Raw genomic sequence first — 22,535 nt, forward strand, 5'->3', positions numbered from 1 at the left:
TTTCCTCACCATTTCTCCGATAACACTGATTTTCCTCACCATTTCTCCGGTAACACTGATTTTCCTCACCATTTCTCCGGTAACACTGATTTTCCTCACCACTTCTCCGGTAACACTGATTTTCCTCACCATTTCTCCGGTAACACTGATTTTCCTCACCATTTCTCCGGTAACACTGATTTTCCTCACTCTCCGATAACACTGATTTTCCTCACCATTTCTCCGATAACACTGATTTTCCTCACCATTTCTCCGATAACACTGATTTTCCTCACCATTTCTCCGATAACACTGATTTTCCTCACCATTTCTCCGATAACACTGATTTTCCTCACCATTTCTCCGGTAACACTGATTTTCCTCACCATTTCTCCGGTAACACTGATTTTCCTCACCATTTCTCCGGTAACACTGATTTTCCTCACCATTTCTCCGGTAACACTGATTTTCCTCACCATTTCTCCGGTAACACTGATTTTCCTCACCATTTCTCCGGTAACACTGATTTTCCTCACTCTCCGATAACACTGATTTTCCTCACCATTTCTCCGATAACACTGATTTTCCTCACCATTTCTCCGATAACACTGATTTTCCTCACCATTTCTCCGATAACACTGATTTTCCTCACCATTTCTCCGGTAACACTGATTTTCCTCACCATTTCTCCGGTAACACTGATTTTCCTCACCATTTCTCCGGTAACACTGATTTTCCTCACCATTTCTCCGATAACACTGACTTTCCTCACTCTCCGATAACACTGATTTTCTTCACTAATTTCTTTCGTTCGCACCTCACCCTCACCCTCACGCCTTCCTGCCCAAAATAACCGTCATCCAAACTTCGCGCGCCGCCTGCTACCACAGGCCCCACCCAAAATCATCCACCCCACCCTTTAAACCCAAGCTCCGCCCCCTTTCAAGCCCAGCCCCGCCCCCCACACAACTGGCCTCCTACAACATAGGCTCCGCCCCGCTTTTTTCCCCTTTCCCCCCGCCAACCCTCCCTGCGTGATGATGTCAGCAGAGCGGCGGGGCGCCCAGGCGGAGGCGATGTCTGGAGATGGCGGATGGCGCAGAGTTGCGGGTTGGTGCGGGGGCGCTGGAGGCCTGGGGCCGCTGGGGAGCGAGCAGATCCGAGCCGCGCTGCGCTGTGGACGGTGCCGCCTGGAGGCCTGTGGCTTGGGGAGACTGAACAGCGGCAGCCGATCCGCCCCTCCCCCACCCACTCGCCCGCCCGCTCGCTTGCGGAGGGACAGGGCCGTGCAGCGGGAGCGCGCGAAAGTGGGGCGGGCTATCGGGAGCGCGCATAGGCTGGCGGGTCTGAGCGCGGACCCGCCCCCACTCCTTAACCCCGTCCACCCTGACCACACCCACCCTAACTTTGCCATTCGGAACCCCCATCCATGGCCCCGCCTTGAACGCACCCACCCGACTGTGTCCAGTCCAAACCACGCCCACCCATAACCCCGCCCACCGACCCGTTGCACTCCAAAACCCGCCCACCCAAACCCTGACAATGCCGACTGCCCTGGCCCCGCCCACCCCTGTAACACCCCCCCCCGGCCACCATCTTGAATCCTTCCTCACCTCCCTCCCCCTCCCTCCCCCTCCCCCTCCCCTCCCCCTCCCCCTCCCCTCCCCCTCCCCCTCCCCTCCCCTCCCCTCCCCCTCCCCTCGCCCTCCCCGCCCCTCGCCCTCCCCGCCCCTCGCCCTCCCCGCCCCTCGCCCTCCCCGCCCCTCGCCCTCCCCGCCCCTCGCCCTCCCCGCCCCTCGCCCTCCCCGCCCCTCGCCCTCCCCGCCCCTCGCCCTCCCCGCCCCTCGCCCTCCCCGCCCCTCGCCCTCCCCGCCCCTCGCCTCCCCTCCCCTCGCCCTCCCCTCGCCCTCCCCCGCCCCTCGCCCTCCCCCGCCCCTCGCCCTCCCCTCGCCCTCCCCCGCCCCTCGCCCTCCCCCGCCCCTCGCCCTCCCCTCCGCCCCTCGCCCCTTCCCTCGAGTTCTGACCTATTTTCTCTCCTGTTCACAGCACATGGTGATGAGCTTTAGAGTGTCGGAACTGCAGGTTCTCCTGGGATTCTCTGGTCGCAATAAAACTGGCCGCAAGCACGAACTTCTGACCAAAGTGTTGTACATGCTGAAATCTGGCTGCAGTCCAGCCGTGCAGATGAAAATCAAAGAGCTCTACAGGCGTCGCTTTCCACGCAAGAGCCACGCCACGATGGATCTGTCTTTGCTGTCCATGCAGAACGCTGTGGCTCTGCCCTCAGCCAGCACGTCCCTGCCCATGGGCAGCAGTTACAGTGCCTCCAGTGCCTCTGCCTTGGTGTCTCCACTGTTGTCACCCCTCAGCTTGCTCAGTCCCAAGCGGGAATTAGATTTGCAACATCTGTCTCCTCCTGTCCATCCAGACGTCAAAATGAGAAGACTGCCATTTTATGACATTTATGATGAACTGACCAAGCCAACCACATTGGGTAAGGCCAGGGTTTTCCAGACAGTGTAGGCTGGCTGAATAACAGACACAACCTACTTGTCCTTTGACACTCTTGATTACCTGTTAGTGTTGCGCTATTGTCACTCCGCCTATACATTCAGTGCCTGCGTACCTCTCTCCACTTCACCTGACAAAGGAGCAGCGCTCCATAAGGTTTTGACTTCAAATAAACCTGTTGGACTATAATCTGGTGTTGTGTGACCTCTCATCTTGTCCACCCCAGTCCAACACTGACAGTGCAGAAGGAGGCCATTACCCCACTAATCTCCTGACACCAAGGGGCAATTTAGCATGCCCAATTCCCCCTAACCTGAACATCTTTGGAGTTTAGGTTTATTTATTGGTGTCACAAGTAGGCTTGCAATGGAAGTGCTGTGAAAATCCCCTAGTTGTCACGCTCTGGTGCCTGTTTGTGTGGGAGGAAACCGGAGCACCCAGAAGAAACCCAGGCAAACTCCATACAGTCACCCAAGGCCGGAATTGAACCTGGGTCTTTGGTGCTTTTGGGGGCTTGGGTCTAAAGGGTTCAAGGGGGCGCGAGGAAGGGGATATCAGGATATTGAATTTGATGATCAGCTGTGATCGTACTGGTGGAATGGGCTCGAAGGGCTGAAAGGAACTAGAAGCAGGATGAGGCCAATGTGAGGCAGCACCTTGCCGCCCATAAGATGCAGGTACAGAATGGCATGCATCTACGCGATCTTTGTGCTTCATGAGGACAGGACCTCTGTCTGTCCCTGGAGGGCGAGGAAAGGTTTGTACCTTGGGATGTAAGAGGCAAGTTTTCTGCTAGTTGAGATATTGGAATGTGGGAGTGGCTGAAACCAAACCCCAATAAAAGAATCTTGTCCTCGGGTGTAGAATGAAGAGTGAACGTAGAGTGTCAGTGTCTGGGACTGCTTTGACTTCATGTGGTTTTTCCTTCGGCCTTGTAGCATCGAGTAACGGGCAGCGGTTTGAGGAAGCAGTCGTTACGTTTGCATTAACCCCACAACAAGTTCAACAGATCTGCTCCTCCAGGTGAGACTCTCTCCCCATCAGGGATAAAACTGGCAACGTCTTTCAGCTAAAGAATGAAAGCAATTGTTGGAGGAAGACTAGCAAACGTGTTTGAGAACAATGCAAGAGTTGATAGAAAGGCAAGGTGCTGGTGCAGAGGTGAGGCTTGAGAAAGAACATTACAGCACAAGAATAGGCCCTTTGGCCCTCCAAGCCTGTGCCCACCATGCTGCCCTAACTAAACATAAAGAAATACTTGCCCTCACTCAGTCCGTATCCCTCTATTCGCTCCAAAGGATGGAGTTCAGCTGAGACAAGGTGGAGGGAAGGGGAAAGGGAGTTGGTGGGGCTCAGGGATGGAGTGAGGCTGAGGGAAGAGGTGGGCACCAGGTTGTGGGAGGACTGGGATTTGAGCGGAGGAAGGGGGTGGAGGTGGGGATGAAGGAACTGGTGAGGGGGGGGTGGGATGAAGGTGGCTGGGAAGTGGGACAGAGGAAGGGAAATGAGGGGGCAAGACGGAGGGGCAAAATGAGAGGGTGGGATGAGAAGGAAAATGAGGGGGAGGGAGGGAAATGTGGGGGTTGGGAAGGAGTGAGGGGGCGATGGAAGGAAATGCGGGGCAGGATGGACAGAGGGGGTGGGAGGGAGGGAGGTGAGGGGAGGAGAGTGAGTGGGTGGGAGGAAGGGAGGTGATAGGGGGAGGGTGGGGGGGGCTGCGGGCGTAGGGAAATGTGGGCCAGAATGGACAGAGGGATGAGGGAGGGGGCCAGAAGGAGGGTGAGGGGATGGAGGGGGAAGGATGAGGGCGTGGGGGGGATGGGTGAGGGGGAAGGTAAGGGGGTGGGGGAGATGGGATGGGGGTGAAGGGGTGGAAATGCAGGCTTGGAGGGACAGAGGAAGGATGATGAGGGAGTGGGACAGAGGGAGGGACGTGAGAGTGATGAGAGGGTGGGGTGAATGGAGGGGGGTGGGTGTTAGGGGAGATGGGGGAGGGTGAGGCGGTGGGGGGCAATTGTGTTGGGGGGTGAGGTGGTGGTGGGGGGGCGGGGTGGTTGTGGGGGGAGGGAAATGCAGGCCAGGAGGGACAGGGAGGGTGGTGAGGGGGTGGAGTGGATGGAGGGGGTAGGAAAGGTAAAGGAGGCTGTGAGGTGAGCTGTCGTTGAAGAGATTGAGGTTATACATGATGGAAGGTGCTGTTGGGATGGTTATTTGAGTACATATAAAGAGACAGTGACTATTGGAGAGTCAGGATCACAGACCGAGCATGTTTCAGTCTGTGAATAAATAACTGGCTCTGGTTTCGAACTTCAGCAGCAAGGATATAAGATATAGAACCAGGCAGCGACCTGTCTACACCAAGGATAAATGTGTATCTGGGTGCTGAATCTCCACACTAACCCTGATGGACTGGGACTTGCAGGGTAGATTGGAGCAAACTGCTCACTCAGTGATGTGCTTCTTTGCAGGGACTTGTTACTGGGAGCTAAAGGTGATCACACAGTCCAGGTACAGCTCAGGTAAGAGTGTCCTGTCCTCACCGAGTTCTTGATTGATTTGCCAGGGTGGTGGGAGTGTCTCCCCTCCTCAGTGTGCCTCCTGCTGGTGAACATTTTGGAGCCCTGGGGGTGGGGGGGGGGGGGGGGGGGGTCATGACAGGCAGCGGAGGAAGCTGCAGTCAGGGCAGGGAGCTAAGTTGGGGGGGGGGGGGCTTGCGGGATGGGGCGTCGCTGGGGGCTGCATAGGGATGGGGTAGTATTGAGGTAGGGGGTGCATTGGGCAGAGTGTCACAGGTTTGGGGATGGCTTTGAGCAGGATATGGTCAAGGGGTGGGGGGGTTGCACCGGGCCCTGGGTCTCCAGGGGGCCCAGGCTTGGCAGCACTGCCCTTATCTCGAGAGGCCGTCTCGAGCCTCAAGCGTGCTCAAAACAAGTGCTCCATCTGGGGCTGCAGATTTGCGGCTTAAACGGGTTTTGGCCAGTCTGTGGCTCATGGTAATGAATTCCACAGGCTCACCACTCTCTGGGTGAAGAAATGTCTCCTCACCTCCGTCCTAAATGGTCTACCCTGAATCCTCAGACTGTGACCCCCTGGTTCTGGACTCCCCCCACCATCGGGAACATCCTCCCTGCATCGACCCTGTCTAACCCTGTTAGACTTTTATAAATCTCTATGAGATTCCCCCCTCATTGGTCTGAACTCCAGTGAAAACAATACTAACGGAGTCAATCTCTCCTCATACATCAGTCCCACCATCCCTGGAATCAGCCTGGTAAACCTTCACTGCACTCTCTTAAAAGCAAGAATGTCCTTCCTCACAAAAGGAGGTGATAGTGTCCACATTGTGCAGACGGCCACATTCAGAGACACAGAGCTGGTGTGTGATACGAGTGATAGATAGTTTTGTGACAGAGCTGTGTTTGTTGGGCCGAAGGGCCTGTTTCCTGTGCTGTATTCTTCTTTGTTATGTACATCATACTGAAAACTCAGTTTTGGTAGACTTTTCAATAGAGGCATCAAATACAAAAGCCAAGACGTTTTGCTAGACCTGTATAAAACACTTGGGCCCCGCTGTGATCTGTGGTTGCCGACACAGTGGATTAGCACTGCTGTCTCACAGCGCCAGGGACCCGGGTTCGATTCCCAGCAGCACGGTGACACAGTGGGTTAGCACTGCTGCCTCACAGCGCCAGGGACCCGGGTTCGATTCCCAGCAGCACGGTGACACAGTGGGTTAGCACTGCTGTCTCACAGCGCCAGGGACCCGGGTTCGATTCCCAGCAGCACGGTGACACAGTGGGTTAGCACTGCTGTCTCACGGTACCAGGGACCCGGGTTCGATTCCCAGCAGCACGGTGACACAGTGGGTTAGCACTGCTGTCTCACAGCACCAGGGACCCGGGTTCGATTCCCAGCAGCACGGTGACACAGTGGGTTAGCACTGCTGCCTCACGGTACCAGGGACCCGGGTTCGATTCCCAGCAGCACGGTGACACAGTGGGTTAGCACTGCTGCCTCACGGTACCAGGGACCCGGGTTTGATTCCCAGCAGCACGGTGACACAGTGGGTTAGCACTGCTGTCTCACAGCGCCAGGGACCCGGGTTCGATTCCCAGCAGCACGGTGACACAGTGGGTTAGCACTGCTGTCTCACAGCGCCAGGAACCCGGGTTCGATTCCCAGCAGCACGGTGACACAGTGGGTTAGCACTGCTGCCTCACGGTACCAGGGACCCGGGTTTGATTCCCAGCAGCACGGTGACACAGTGGGTTAGCATTGCTGTTTCACAGCGCCAGGGACCCGGGTTCGATTCCCAGCAGCACGGTGACACAGTGGGTTAGCACTGCTGCCTCACAGCGCCAGGGACCCGGGTTCGATTCCCAGCAGCACGGTAACACAGTGGGTTAGCACTGCTGTCTCACAGTGCCAGGGACCCGGGTTCGATTCCCAGCAGCACGGTGACACAGTGGGTTAGCACTGCTGCCTCACGGTACCAGGGACCCGGGTTCGATTCCCAGCAGCACGGTGACACAGTGGGTTAGCACTGCTGTCTCACAGCACCAGGGACCCGGGTTCGATTCCCAGCAGCACGGTGACACAGTGGGTTAGCACTGCTGCCTCACGGTACCAGGGACCCGGGTTCGATTCCCAGCAGCACGGTGACACAGTGGGTTAGCACTGCTGCCTCACGGTACCAGGGACCCGGGTTTGATTCCCAGCAGCACGGTGACACAGTGGGTTAGCACTGCTGTCTCACAGCGCCAGGGACCCGGGTTCGATTCCCAGCAGCACGGTGACACAGTGGGTTAGCACTGCTGTCTCACAGCGCCAGGAACCCGGGTTCGATTCCCAGCAGCACGGTGACACAGTGGGTTAGCACTGCTGCCTCACGGTACCAGGGACCCGGGTTTGATTCCCAGCAGCACGGTGACACAGTGGGTTAGCATTGCTGTTTCACAGCGCCAGGGACCCGGGTTCGATTCCCAGCAGCACGGTGACACAGTGGGTTAGCACTGCTGCCTCACAGCGCCAGGGACCCGGGTTCGATTCCCAGCAGCACGGTAACACAGTGGGTTAGCACTGCTGTCTCACAGTGCCAGGGACCCGGGTTCGATTCCCAGCAGCACGGTGACACAGTGGGTTAGCACTGCTGCCTCACAGCGCCAGGGACCCGGGTTCAATTCCCAGCAGCACGGTAACACAGTGGGTTAGCACTGCTGTCTCACAGTGCCAGGGACCCGGGTTCAATTCCCAGCAGCACGGTGACACAGTGGGTTAGCACTGCTGTCTCACAGCTCCAGGGACCCGAGTTCGATTCCCAGCAGCACGGTGACACAGTGGGTTAGCATTGCTGCCTCACAGCGCCAGGGACCCGGGTTTGATTCCCAGCAGCACGGTGACACAGTGGGTTAGCACTACTGCCTCACAGCACCAGGGACCCGGGTTCGATTCCCGGCTTGGGTCACTGTCTGCGTGGAGACTGCACCTTCTCCCCGTGTCTGCGTGGGTTTCTTCCGGGTGCTCCGGTTTCCTCCCACAGCCTGAAAGACGCACTGGTTAGGGTACATTGACCTTAACAGGTGCCGGACTGTGGCAACAAGAGGATTTTCACAATAACTTCATTGCAGTGTTAACATAAGTCTTACTTGTGACTAATAAATAAACGTTAACATTAACAAAGGATGTGGCAGGGAGGGTTAAAAGGTGAGGGGCATAATTGATCAGGTACCCAGAAACAGCACCACTCATGGTTTGTCTCTTTGTCCTGACATTAGCTGGGATTTTGTGTTGAGGGTTACACAGTGTATTTGTTATGAAATGACTTGGTATCTTTCTCCACAGGTTCTGCTTGTGTGAGACTAGCTGCCCTCAGGAAGATTACTTCCCTCCTAACTTATTTGTGAAGGTCAATGGGAAACTCTGCCCTTTACCGGTAAGTGCCCACCAACACTGACCCCAGCCCCCAGTTTTGGTGGGGTAATTTTAAATTATTAATTTGAATTAGTGTGTTGGTCTGAAAGAAACCAGCTTTGAATGAACGAACGTCTGTGCTGTATTCACCGTGAATCTTCTAGCTGTTTGAGTTAAGCAGCCTATTCATGAGAGGAGAGTCATAGAATTCCTGCAGTGCAGAAGCAGACCATTCAACCCATCGAGTCTGCACTGACTCTTTGATGACGCATCTTACCCAAGCCCATAACCCCATGTATTTACCCTGCTAATCTGTTTTGGGACACTGAGGGGCAATTTAGCATGGCCAATCCCTCTAACCTGCGCATCTTTGGACTGTGGGAGAATATTGGAGCACCCGGTGACCCAAGGCTGGAACTAAACCGGACCCTGGCGCTGTGAGGCAGCAGTGCTAACAACTGTGCCACCCTTTCTTCCCTTTTTGGCTTTTGTCAGATTTGCGAGAAACTCTCCTAAACTAAAACAATGATGAGGAGATGCTGGTGTTGAACTGGGGTGGGCACAGTAAGAAGTCTCACAACACCAGGTTAAAGACCAACAGGTTTATTTGGAATCACGAGCTTTCGGAGCACTGCTCCTTCATCAGATGAGCGGCGGTTTGTGGTATCTGATGAAGGGGCAGCGCTCCGAAAGCTCGTGATCCTAAATAAACCTGTTGGACTTTAACCTGGTGTTGTGAGACTTCTTACTGAAACTAAAACACGACAGACGTATTTCATACACTTGATATCATACTCTTTTTCTTTGATAACCTTCAGATTTGATAACAGTAAATCCTGACTGGGCAGTAAGCTGGAGGAACCTGATCATTGTATATCGCTCTCTATCGCCAAGTCAAAACACTGTTTACCTTTCAGTGAAAATCCTTGTGAAGTTAATTGGGTGAACGGGAGAGAGCAGGATGCAGCAAAGTTCCTGTTCCCTAATCAGAGAATGACCTCACTGAGTGATTGTTGTTGAGGCCGGGTGAATCTTTCAAAGGACAGTTTGATGAATTTCTGGAGAGTCAAGTATGAGTTTAATGATTGCAAGGGCCTCTGGTCAGGCTGATCTCCGAAAAGGGGTCAAGCCTGAAAGGGGGTTTCCTGAAAACCGTTGTGTTCAGACGTCTGTCTCTTTCCAGGGATATCTTCCACCCACTAAAAATGGAGTTGAGCCAAAGCGACCCAGCCTCCCCATCAACGTAACTTCACTGATCAAGCTCACAGCCACCATCCCGAACATGATCACCATTAACTGGTCATCCGAGTATGGCAGAGTGAGTTCCCCAGGCTACACTGGAATCTGAAACCAAAAGAGGAAAACGCTGGAAAAATCTCAGCAGGTCTGGCAGCATCTGGAAGGAGAGAAAAGAGCTGACGTTCTGAGTCCAGACAACCCTTTGTCAAAGCTAACAGGCACAGAAAGCGGGAGATATTTATACTGCAGGGGGAGGGAATGAAAGATGAGGCATAGCCACAGAAACCAGGGGAAAGGCTGCTAATGGCAGCCCAGAGAGAGAATAAAGGGCCAAACGGCAGAGAAGCTGAAATCAGAGGGTAAACTGAGACAGGTGAAAATGTTGAGGGAGAAGGGTGGGAGAGAGGCAAAATAGAGGAAAGGGGGAGGAAAGAAAGCAATGGGGGAGAAAAGGGAAGGAAAGGGACATGTGATGAATGGGAGAGGCAATTGTTTTTTGTGGCTATGCCTCATCTTTCATTCCCTCCCCCTGCAGTATAAATATCTCCCACTTTCTGTGCCTTTTAGCTTTGACTAAGAGTCGTCTGGACTCAGAATGTCAGCTCTTTTCTCTCCTTCCAGATGCTGCCAGACCTGCTGAGATTTTCCAGCGCTTTCTCTTTTGGTTTCAGATTCTAGCATCCGCAGTAAGTTGCTTTTGTTACACTGAAGTCTGCGTATTGTTTTTCCTTTTGAGTGTTGTGAAGACTGCGTGGCTCCTTCCTTTACTGGTTTTTCTCTCTGTGTTTTATTGGAACAGAATTACTCCGTTTCTGTGTATCTAGTTAAACAGCTAACTTCAGCAACGCTGCTGCAGAGACTGCGAGCCAAGGGGATCCGGAACCCAGACCACTCCCGAGCTCTCAGTAAGTGTAAGAGGTGGGATCTCTCCAGTGAGTGGGGATGGGGGTCAGTCCCATCACACTGTCATCAACCCCAGCACACCTCTCAAAGCAGCAGTTTTTAACAATTACCAATGTACTTGATGGAGCGGCACAGTGATTAACACCACCGCCTCACAGCGGCAGGGACCCGGGTTCGATTCCCAGCAGCACGGTGACACAGTGGGTTAGCACTGCTGTCTCACAGCGCCAGGGACCCGGGTTCGATTCCCCAGCAGCACGGTGACACAGTGGGTTAGCACTGCTGTCTCACAGCCCCAGGGACCCGGGTTCGATTCCCAGCAGCACGGTGACACAGTGGGTTAGCACTGCTGCCTCACAGCGCCAGGGACCCGGGTTCGATTCCCAGCAGCACGGTGACACAGTGGGTTAGCACTGCTGCCTCACAGCGCCAGGGACCCGGGTTCGATTCCCAGCAGCACGGTGACACAGTGGGTTAGCACTGCTGTCTCACAGCGCCAGGGACCCGGGTTCGATTCCCAGCAGCACGGTGACACAGTGGGTTAGCACTGCTGTCTCACAGCCCCAGGGACCCGGGTTCGATTCCCAGCAGCACGGTGACACAGTGGGTTAGCACTGCTGCCTCACAGTGCCAGGGACCCGGGTTCGATTCCCAGCTCAGGTCACTGTCTGTGTGGAGTCTGCATGTTCTCCCCGTGTCTCTGTGGGTTTCACTCCAAAGGTGTACAGGTTAGGTTGATTGGTCACACTAAATTGCCCCACAGTGTTAGAGGATTAGCGAGCTAAATCGTAGAGTCATTGAGGTTTACAGCACGGAAACAGGCCCTTCGGCCCAACTTGTCCATGCTGCCCTTTTTTTTTAAACCCCAAAGCTAGTCCCAGTTGCCTGTGTTTGGCCCATATCCCTCTATACCCATCATACCCATGTAACTGTCTAAATGCTTTTTAAAAGACAAAATTGTACCCGCCTCTACTACTACCTCTGGCAGCTCGTTCCAGACACTCACCACCCTCTGTGAAAAAATTGCCCCTCTGGACCCTTCTGTATCTCCCCTCTCACCTTAAACCTCTGCCCTCTAGTTTTAGACTCCCCTACCTTTGGGAGAAGATGTTGACTATCTAGCTGATCTGTGCCCCTCATATATAGGGTTGTGGGAATAGGGTCTGGGTGGGATAGTTGTTACTGTAGGCTTGGTGGGCCAAATGGAGATGTCTGCGCTATATTTTGTGTTTGTGGGACCAATGATTGTGAGGATTGTAAGGAAGGAAAGCTTCAGTGGAGATGTGCGGGGAATGTTTTTTTTTACAGAGGGTGGTGGGGGCCTGGAATGCACTGCCAAGTGAGACCATAAGTCATAGGAACAGAATGAGGCCACTCGGCCCATCGAGTCTGCTCCCCCATTCAATCACGGCTGATATTTTTCTCATCCCCCATTCTCCTGCCTTTTCCCCATAACCCCTGATCCCCTTATTAATCAGGAACCTATCTATCTCTGTCTTAAAGACACTCAGTGACCCGACCTCCTCTGTGGCAAAGAGTACCACAGATTCCCCACTCTCTGGCTGAAGAAATTCCTCCTCATCTCTGTTTTAAATGAGCGTCCCTTTAGCCTGAGGTTGTTCCCTCTGGTTCTAGTTTTTCCTACTAGTGGAAACATCCTCTCCACGTCCACTCTATCCAGGGCCTCGCAGTATCCTGTAAGTTTCAATAAGAACATAAGAAATAGGAGCAGGAGTAGGCCATCTAGCCCCTCGAGCCTGCCCCGCCATTCAATAAGATCATGGCTGATCTGTCGCTGCTCAGTTCCACTTTCCCGCCCTCTCCCCATAACCCTTAATCCCCTCTCTTATCAAAAACCCATCAACCCGCGTCTTAAATATATTTAGCGAGGCAGCCTCCACCACTTCAACGGGCAGAGAATTCCAGAGATTCACCACCCTTTGAGTGAAGAAGTTCCTCCTCAACTCCGTTCTAAACTGCCCCCCCCCCCCGCCCTTTATCTTGAGGCTGTGCCCCCTAGTCCTACTGTCTTTTTTGAGCGGGAAGAGTCTCTCCACCTCTATCCTATCCATCCCATTCATCATCTTATACGTCTCAATGAGATCTCCCCTCATTCTTCTAAACTCTAACGAGTACAAGCCTAGTTTATTCAGCCTCTCCTCACAGCTCAACCCCCTCAACTCCGGTATCAGCCTAGTAAACCTCCTCTGCACTCCCTCCAAGGCCAAAATATCCTTGCGTAAGTACGGCGAACAAAACTGCACACAGTTTTGTGCAGTAAGATCCCCCCGCCCCCATCCTTCTAAACTCCAACACGTACAGACCCAGAGTCCTTAGCCGTTCCTCATACAATAAGTGAGCTGGTTGAGGCAGATACATTAGTCACATTTAAGACTTATCTTGATAGAATAGAGGGATAGAAGCGATTGGTTTAGATAGGTAAGGGTGATTGGTGCAGGCTTGGAGGGCTGAAGGGCCTGTTCCTGCGCCGTGCTTTGATCCTGAATTCAGTGGCACCTTGTGTGAAATCTGTGTATGGACACTGGGTTTATGAGAGGTTCAGTGTTCTGTCAGCTGTCCATGCCAACATGAGGGCAGAGATATTGGGCGGCAGTGAGACAGAGAATCTTTGGGTGCTTGGGGATGTTGTCTATATTTGGAGTAGACTCTTATTCCTTTCTCGTTATTCCAGTTAAGGAGAAGCTGACAGCAGATCCAGATAGTGAGATTGCTACCACAAGCCTGCGTGTTTCCCTCATCTGCCCAGTGAGTATGTTTCCACTAACCAACTTCAGAACAGCTGCAGAACGTCCTGCACCGGCTTTAAAATGGATCAAATCGATTGTCCTGTAGTTTATTTTTTAGTCTCTGATCTCCACCAACTCCATGAGTATTGGGCAGTGAGGAGAAACAAAGGGGTGACACAGTGGGTCAGCACTGCTGTCTCACAGCGCCAGGGACCCGGGTTTGATTCCCAGCAGCACGGTGGCACAGTGGGTTAGCACTGCTGTCTCACAGCGCCAGGGACCCGGGTTCGATTCCCAGCAGCACGGTGACACAGTGGGTTAGCACTGCTGTCTCACAGCGCCAGGGACCCGGATTCGATTCCCAGCAGCACGGTGACACAGTGGGTTAGCACTGCTGTCTCACAGCGCCAGGGACCCGGGTTCGATTCCCAGCAGCACGGTGACACAGTGGGTTAGCACTGCTGTCTCACAGCGCCAGGGACCCGGGTTCGATTCCCAGCAGCACGGTGACACAGTGGGTTAGCACTGCTGCCTCACAGCGCCAGGGACCCGGGTTCGATTCCAGGCTTGGGTCAGTGTCTGTGTGGAGTCTGCAAATTCTCCCCATGTCTACATGGGTTTCCTCCGGGTGCTCCAGTTTCCTCCCACAGTCTGAAAGACGTGCAAGTCGGGGTGCAATGGCCGTGCTAAATTCTCCCTCAGTGTACCCAAACAGGTGCCGGAGTGTGGCGATGGGGGGATTTTCACAGTAACTTCATTGCAGAGTTAATATAAGCCTTACTTGTGACACTAATAACAATACTTAAACATAAACTTGGGAATTGGGATGTCTACACTGGGAAAGTGGCAAATTAGAGGTGCTCTTCATAGAATCCCTACAGTGCAGAAGGAGATCATTTGGCCCTTTGAGCCTATACCAACAATCCCACCCAGGCTCTGTAATCTGACGTATTTACCCTGCTAATCTCCCTGACACTAAGGGCCAATCCACCTAACCTTCACATCTTCCAGACGGGAAACCGGAGCACCCAGAGGAAACCCACGCAGATATGTGGAGAATCTGTGAACCCTGCACATGTTGTCTGTGAGGCAGCAGTGCTAACCGTTGTGCCATATTTAAGGGAATTAATAAACCATAGAAATGATAATATTAGTGAACACCAACTAAATCTGCATTAATCGCCTAAACCACACAAAGGCATGGAATCGGTTGACAAATGAGCGTATAGGGTTAGAATTTAACAAGGTGATGGATCAGGTTTTGTCTATTCAGGGAGCAAAGGGAAGATAACATCTCTTTGACATGAGACATCAGCCTGAGGATAGAGACAGAATGTTTTTGAGTCTTGCAGAGGGAGGGGAGAATTCAAGTACATCTGCTTTTGGAAGTGGTTAACTTTCAGGAAGGAAGTGCCAGTGAGTTTTCCTCAAACTGGCCACAGTTTCTTTCTCTTGCCTGGAGTTAGAATGGTCAGAGCGTGGGGAGGGACCAGTTTCTCACACAGCGGGAGGAGGATGGGGTGAGTGCTGGCAGAGGGCAGCTGTCTTTGGTTGTCTGTCTTCTCAGATGTTTGCAACCGACCACAGAGTACATTTGGTCCGGGTATCCCTAGGACTGGAGTTAGTGAACGAGTGTCTGTAACACAGTGTGACTCCACCAAACCTTTGCTGTGAAAAGGGGGGGATCTTACAGATAAAGGGTGCTTCAAAATGTTTACTTCTTGGAGGATCTAGTTTTATTTTACAGTTAAAGGTAGTTTCTGTTCTGCTTATTGAGCTCAGGATCCCACATACAGCACTGAGTAATGGGCTGAGAGGATAAGGTGTATCCAGTGAGGTGTAACTGCGGCCCAGCGCCAGAGGAGCACTATAACTTTTAGGCTGTGATGAGGAAATTGTGAGCAAATCAGACTAATAATCCTGTTTGTTTGTACAGTTGGGAAAGATGAGACTGTCTGTGCCGTGCCGAGCCATAAGCTGCACACATCTGCAGTGCTTTGATGCAACCCTTTACCTCCAGATGAATGAGAAGAAGGCCACGTGGGTTTGCCCTGTTTGTGACAAGAAAGCTCCTTATGAGAATCTGATCATTGACGGGTACGGGACGCGCGCGTTTGTTCGGTGACGGGTACGGGACGCGCGCGTTTGTTCGGTGACGGGTACGGGACGCGCGCGTTTGTTCGGTGACGGGTACGGGACGCGCGCGTTTGTTCGGTGACGGGTACGGGACGCGCGCGTTTGTTCGGTGACGGGTACGGGACGCGCGCGTTTGTTCGGTGACGGGTACGGGACGCGCGCGTTTGTTCGGTGACGGGTACGGGACGCGCGCGTTTGTTCGGTGACGGGTACGGGACGCCTGTCTCTCTCCCACCTTCCCTATCTGTGGCTCCTGCTGCCCCTTTCTCCTGCCTGCTCTCCAGCCAGGTGGTTTCAGTTCTGTCCACTCTCTACCCACAGCCTGTTCATGGAAATTCTCAACTACTGCACACACTGCGATGAGATCCTCTTCAAGGAAGATGGTTCCTGGAGCCCAATGCAGCCAAAGAGAGTAAAGCAAGAACCCTATTGGTCATCCTACAGCAGCAGTGAGGGTAAAAGGGGGAACGGTGAGGGGGGTGGGGTAAAAGTCAGAGTTGGGCAAGGTGTCGGGAGGTGGGGAAGTGGTCGGGGTTGCGGCTGGGAGCTGTTGATTGCCAGTATTTGTACACACATGGGTGTTGAGTAAGGATGATGCAGGGTGTGATTGTGAAGTAACCTGACTCCAGCAGAGTTCGTTACAGTCTGACTGTACCGGCGGCGGCGGTCGTTACAGTCTGACTGTACCGGCGGCGGCGGTCGTTACAGTCTGACTGTACCGGCGGCGGCGGTCGTTACAGTCTGACTGTATCAGCAGTGACCTTATTTATGCTTCCAGTCAGTTCTAAGTATAAGGAGCCGTCCACACAGGGGAAATATTGCTCCCAAAGCAGCCGGAATGCCGAGGTGATTGACTTGACGTTGGACAGTTCCTCGGATGAGGATGAGGCTCCAGTGAAGAGGCAGTGTCGTGTTGTGACTCCCACGAACCTCTGTACAAACCTCTCCTCTGTCAACAAGCAGTGAGTTGATTTTCAATATAATTTGTATTTTCACAGGTTTTGCTATTGTACTTTTATTGACGAGTTTCTCGGGTGATTAAATAACATCCTGTTAAGTTGGATTCCATGCCAGGCCCAGCAGGGTCTCTGGGCTGGAGACCAGCTATAAGCACAAGGTGGCTATTTAAACACCAGGACCTCACAGCTGAGCCAGTCCTTGTCCATTGCAACCACCTCACACAGGCACAAGGGTTAATGTACAGACTGAGAGGCAGAAATAGACAGGAGACACCCTACATCAGACATACACACTTACACAGACACAATCTCACACACACACACACTGAATCAGACAGACACATGCACACAATCTCTCTCACAATCTCACACACACTCTGAATCAGACAGACACACAATCTCTCTCACAATCACACACACACACTGAATCAGACAGACACACAATCTCTCACAATCACACACACACACACACACACTGAATCAGACAGACACATGCACACAATCTCTCTCACAATCTCACACACACTCTGAATCAGACAGACACACAATCTCTCACAATCACACACACACACACACACTGAATCAGAGACAGACACAAAATCAGATGCACAGACACACATGCGCGCACATACACACACTACTGCAGTGTCAGGGACCACACAGTTGTTTTTTTTTGCTGTTCCACTGGAATTGGTTTGATGAGATTGTAATTGATTTTTAATATCACACTGACAGATTGCTGAATCTACACCAGTTGCCTCCAGTGTGTCAAGGTGCTGTGAGCACTGCCGTTCCTTCAGATTACCTTTCGTCTCTCGCCATTCCCGAGTATCATCTTTCCTATCACATGCCGCCACTGCCTTCAGACATCCAAGGTAAATTCTTCCACGTTCCACTTCCCCCTCCTGTGTTCACAGGACACGCACCCCCGCTGTTGCCCAGTGCCCACCCTGACTCTGGCTTTGTGAGAGTGTGGCTGGTGTTTGCTGGGCTGTGTCTGTACTGAATGATCAGAGGGTAACACTGACTGACACAGCACTGACTGTTTCTCTGTTTCCTCTGCAGGTTTAGATTTATTTTCTTTCTTGCAAGCAGACAGCCAGGTGAGTATAAGCAGGGTACGTACTGATTTATCTGTTCCTGATTTTTTGATGCTCCATACTGGGATTGGACGGTTTGTACGGGTAAGGGTGGGTTTAATTGAATAAACGGTGTACATTCGAGAGACCCAGACTCGTACTGAGGAGAAATAACTGATATAGGTTTAACTTGGGCAGTCCCTTTGCAGAGGGAATACTCTTGTTGGGGACGAGTTGCTGGTGCCTCCACAAACCAGTGCGGTAGTTTGCACTGCTGCCTCACAGCGCCAGGAACGTGGCTCGGGTCACTGTCTGTGCGGAGTCTGGCTGTTCTCCCTGTGTCTGTGTGGGTTTCCTCCCACACTCCAAAGACGTACAGGTTAGGGGGATTGCTAAATTTCCCCTTATTGTCAGGGGGACTAGCTAGGGTAAATGCATGGGGATAGGATTGTGGTCAGTACAGACTCAATGGGCCGAATGGCTAGTTTTCTCACTGTGGGATTCTACGAAAGCTGCCCCTGTTTCAATCGCTGAGTGGATCGATTCATCTTTCACATCCCCTTAATCGACAGGGAGTTTTAATCTGGTTTATTTTCACTCCAGGCGGGTGGGAAGAGATGCACACGACAGGTTCTGCACGTTTGTAACTTGTATGTTTTCAACAGCACCATTATTCCAGCTGAGGAACATTGGTTAGATACAGAGTAAAACTCCCTCTACACTGTCCCCCCGTCAAACACTCCCAGGACAGGTACAGCACGGGGTTAGATACAGAGTAAAGCTCCCTCTACACTGTCCCCCATCAAACACTCCCAGGACAGGTACAGCACGGGGTTAGATACAGAGTAAAGCTCCCTCTACACTGTCCCCCCCATCAAACACTCCCAGGACAGGTACAGCACAAGGTTAGATACAGAGTAAAGCTCCCTCTATACTGTCCCCATCAAACACTCCCAGGACAGGTACAGCACAGGGTTAGATACAGACTAAAGCTCCCTCTACACTGTCCCCCATCAAACACTCCCAGGACAGGTACAGCACGGGGTTAGATACAGAGTAAAGCTCCCTCTACACTGTCCCCCCCATCAAACACTCCCAGGACAGGTACAGCACAAGGTTAGATACAGAGTAAAGCTCCCTCTATACTGTCCCCATCAAACACTCCCAGGACAGGTACAGCACAGGGTTAGATACAGAGTAAAGCTCCCTCTACACTGTCCCCCATCAAACACTCCCAGGACAGGTACAGCACAGGGTTAGATACAGAGTAAAGCTCCCTCTACACTGTCCCCCATCAAACACTCCCAGGACAGGTACAGCACAGGGTTAGATACAGACTAAAGCTCCCTCTACACTGTCCCATTAGAAAGTTGTGGTTTTTAAGCCTGTAGTCTGATGGAGAGGAAGAATATTGAGATGTGGGGTGGCAGCAGCAGGTTCAGCAGGTGTTGTGATGTCCTCGGTGCAGGCTGGAGGAGGATGTGTCAGCTGCAGTATCTAATGCTTAGGTGCTGACGTGTCCTGTTTCCATTGCAGCATTACAGTTCCGTTATCAGCAGCTCCTCCGATGACCAAGAGGCCATGCGCTCCTCGCTCAGCCACTTCTTCCAATTAACGTCCTCACCGCATTTCCTGGAGCCCGTTGGCAGCTCTGCAAGCCGGGGACACGGGGCAGCCAACAGAAGCAGCAGCATCATCTCTGGCAGTGGACTGAGGGAGAGTCAGCACAGTCACCTCGGGGCTGGGAGTAATATCAGCGGTGCTGGCCTCAGCCACGGATTAGATATCATCTCTTTAGACTAAGATCACGCACACTGATAATGAGCAGGATTGGAGAATCAGAGCACAAATGTAATCCTCTTCTGCAAACCGGTGTAAATCATGAATCTGAAGCCAGGGTAGAGTTTGCTGTTTGGGAAGTAATTCCTTCACTTGCAGCTGTGAGAAGGAAACGTAATCCCTCTGTGTCGGTTTTGGTCCAGCAGCTTTTCACTCTCACTGGGTGATAGTAACAGTACTGCCTTCCTCCCCCCCACTACCCCAGCAATGTGTTTGTGTGTGTGTGTAGACCCCAGTGTCAGTCTGACAGTACAGGCAGTGGTGGTGGTGATCTGGCAGATCTGAAGCTGTTCAGTCTGACTGTTGCAGTGTGTGTGTAGACCCCAGTGTCAGTCTGACAGTGGTGGTGGTGATCTGGCAGACACTGGCTCCTTGGTGCTGAGGCTCTGAGATCTGAAGCCGTTCAGTCTGACTCTTGCACTGTGCGTGTGTGCGCGCACGCGGAGGGTCCCCTATAACATTAACACTGCCCACTCAGGCTGCATATTACTGTCTGTGATTCTGGTCAGAGGAGGAAGTTACTCTGTGTTTTAACCAAAGGTGTGTTTTTGGTCCTCCAGTGAGGGGGTGAACCAAATATTTAACAATGTTCCACAGCACAGGAACAGGCCATAACAGGAGGAGTAGTTGAGGCAAACAGTCGAAAGGAAAGGTCGTTGGGGTGACACTGCTGTGGACTTGTGTTTGGAGTTGCAGCATTTAAAAAGAATCCCAGATCTGCAGCAACTGCGGGCACAGAACGGCTGAGTGGACAATTTCAAACTTGAGGAATCATCGTAAACTGCAAAAAGGGAATGAGGCCGTGAAAATCTCAGCTGACAATTACTGTCTCTCCGCAGCCCCCCTCCTCCCTCACTCTGAGACCTGAACCAACCCGTGTCGCTCACCTCACGTGGGGAGCAGGGAGTAAAACAGAAGAAATCTTCTGGTGGTTCCAGTCTGTGGGAGACTGGATTACGAGAAGATTTCTCTGAAGAATTTAAACACCAGGGGAAAAATAAACCTGGAGGGAGTTCTGAACACGATCGGGAACTCGAGATATGATGGGAGTGTTGTCACTTTTTTTAAATGTAACTTCAATATATTTTATCACTGTTAAATCTTCTCTTTTTTAAAAATAATTATAAATTACTATTCTGTACAGAGAAAGCAAATGATCTATTTTCAGTTGCAGCTATTTTGTAAATATATATCAAAAAAATCTTGTTTATAAAAAAAATTCCAAAGACTATTCCCCTGTAGCAGGACAGGATTAACAAGGATTCGGACTCCTGGGCTTGTTACTGGTGGATGAGACCTTGATTTTCATCCATTTAATGTCATTCTCTTTTGAGATACTGTTCAGTGACTCACCGATTCTCTGCCATGGGCTGGCAATACCAGTGTTGGACTGGGGTGGGCACAGTAAGAAGTCTCAAGACCAGGTTAAGGTCCAACAAGTTTATTAGGAATCACGAGCTTCGAAGCACTGCTCCTTCCTCGGGTGAGAGGAGAGTTGGGTTCACAAACACAGCTTACATAGACACAGACTCAATTGCAAGATAATGGTTGGAATCCGAATCTTTATGGGTACGATTACTGTCTCCGCAGCCCCCTCCTCCCTCACTCCGAGACCTGAACCATTCTGTGTTGCTCACCTCACGTAGGGAAGCAAGGAGTAAAACAGAAGAAATCTTCTGGTGGTTCCAGTCTGTGGGAGACTGGATTACAAGAAGTTAGAGACTGTGTTGGGTGGGTGGGTGTTGGGTGGGTGGGTGGGTGTGTGGGTGGTGGGTGGGGGGGGGTGCCTGGAGGGAGCAGTGTAACACTGAGCACTGAGAGGAGATGATTACAGGTTAAAAAGGTGTGAATTGTCTCAAGCAGGACAGTTAGTGAGACTTTGCGAGTCCAGGCCAAATGGTGGGGCTTACACATAGTGTGACATGAAGCCAAGATCCCGGTTGAGGCTGTCCTCATGCATGTGGAACTTACCTTTCAGTTTCTGCTCAGTGATTTTGCCTGGGCTTGAAGTCCTACTAACTGTCCTGGCTGTAGACAATTCACACCTCTTTAACCTGTAATTATCCCTCTCTCCACTCACACTGTCTGTACCTGTAAAGATGTGCATTCCCACCATTATCTTGCAGTTGAGTTTGTGTCTGTACGTGCTCCGTTTGTGAACACAACTTTCCACTCGGCTGATGAAGGGGCAGCGCTCCAAAAGCTCGTGATTCCAAATAAACCTGTTGGACTTTAACCTGGTGCTGTGAGACTTCTTACCGTGCTGACATTCTCCGCGACAAAGGGTGATGCTTTGCGTCTCTCGCAGATCAGTGGGCGAAACTCGAAAGTTTCACTGCCCTTTGGGGTTGGGGGCAGACAGGCTGCTTCCTTGTTGAAGAGCTGGAAATGTGGCTGTGGAGAAGCAGAGTTGTGTTCACTGAACAGAAATCACCCAATTTCAATGTGTATCAAGCGTGTTGCAGTTAAAGGATAGGGTCACCAGGAAGTGGGTGGTATTATTTCAGCAGCATCCACTTTCTGCAAATGTACTTTAGCAGTAGGAAAAATTGTGACAAAACAGCATTAAAGATAAGCAAACAGTAAGACTCTGTACTCTGTCAGTTTACTGGTGAGAGGCTCTGCAGTATTTATCATTCTCTGAAAACTGGGGCTTTTTAAGTCCTTTTTGTGAATGTCACTGATAAGGCTCAGCTAATTCACAGGGGCAGTCACATGAGTGGTAAAAGGTGACTGGTTTCCTGTCCCAAACCCAATACTTACCCCTCAAACATCACTAGGTGATTGGTGGGTTCTTGCTGTGCACAACTTGGCCATTGCATTTCTGACCTTACCACAGTAACTGCACATCAAAAAGTAATTCACTGCTCGGAAAAGCTTTATGAAAGATCCTGAGGTTGGGAAAGGCATTGCGTAAACACAGCTCATTCCTTACTAGTGATGAGTGTAGACCAGTGATGCAGAGAGTAAAAAAACCACACCCAGCCTGCTGTATTGCAACGTGAAACTGACTTCAATCAATCCAGCACCTCGTGGGCTTACAGACTGAAGAATGGGAGTGAAATCTGCCAACAATCTTCTATCTCGACATGGTGTGGGCCCCCCCGCCGACACACACACAATCCCGACAGTGCAGAATTAGACCACTTAACCCAGGGCCAGCTCCCTGCCCTTTACCTGTAATCAGGTAACGCGCACATTTTAGGTTATGAAGCAGGAATTTAGCTTTGCCA

General features: G+C 51.9%; 1 protein-coding gene across 1 annotated transcript; it reads left to right on the forward strand.

Moving 5' to 3' along the window:
• The first annotated feature begins 1,030 nt into the window (after positions 1–1,030).
• LOC145337957 (E3 SUMO-protein ligase PIAS3-like) lies at positions 1,031–21,038 on the forward strand. The gene is made up of 14 exons (XM_080182734.1): positions 1,031–1,089; positions 2,026–2,473; positions 3,429–3,513; positions 4,959–5,009; positions 8,332–8,422; positions 9,584–9,718; positions 10,439–10,544; positions 13,235–13,308; positions 15,226–15,386; positions 15,747–15,880; positions 16,204–16,387; positions 17,120–17,259; positions 17,450–17,487; positions 19,000–21,038. Exons 1-14 carry the CDS (start codon positions 1,066–1,068, stop codon positions 19,264–19,266), a joined length of 1,938 nt encoding a protein of 645 aa, XP_080038860.1. The 5' UTR covers positions 1,031–1,065; the 3' UTR covers positions 19,267–21,038.
• The last annotated feature ends 1,497 nt before the right edge of the window (positions 21,039–22,535 follow it).

The sequence above is a fragment of the Carcharhinus amblyrhynchos genome, unplaced genomic scaffold (genome assembly GCF_965287045.1).
Source record: "Carcharhinus amblyrhynchos unplaced genomic scaffold, sCarAmb.v2.hapA scaffold_85, whole genome shotgun sequence".
Lineage (NCBI taxonomy): Eukaryota > Metazoa > Chordata > Chondrichthyes > Carcharhiniformes > Carcharhinidae > Carcharhinus > Carcharhinus amblyrhynchos.

What these genes read in the sequence shown, in the direction of transcription:
- LOC145337957 (XM_080182734.1), top strand. Translation starts at nt 1,066, where the DNA reads ATGGCGGATGGCGCAGAGTTGCGG. An exon ending in CGGATGGCGCAGAGTTGCGG is followed by an intron (nt 1,090 to 2,025) that starts GTTGGTGCGGGG and finishes TCCTGTTCACAG; the next exon opens with CACATGGTGATGAGCTTTAG. An exon ending in TCTTGCAAGCAGACAGCCAG is followed by an intron (nt 17,488 to 18,999) that starts GTGAGTATAAGC and finishes TTTCCATTGCAG; the next exon opens with CATTACAGTTCCGTTATCAG.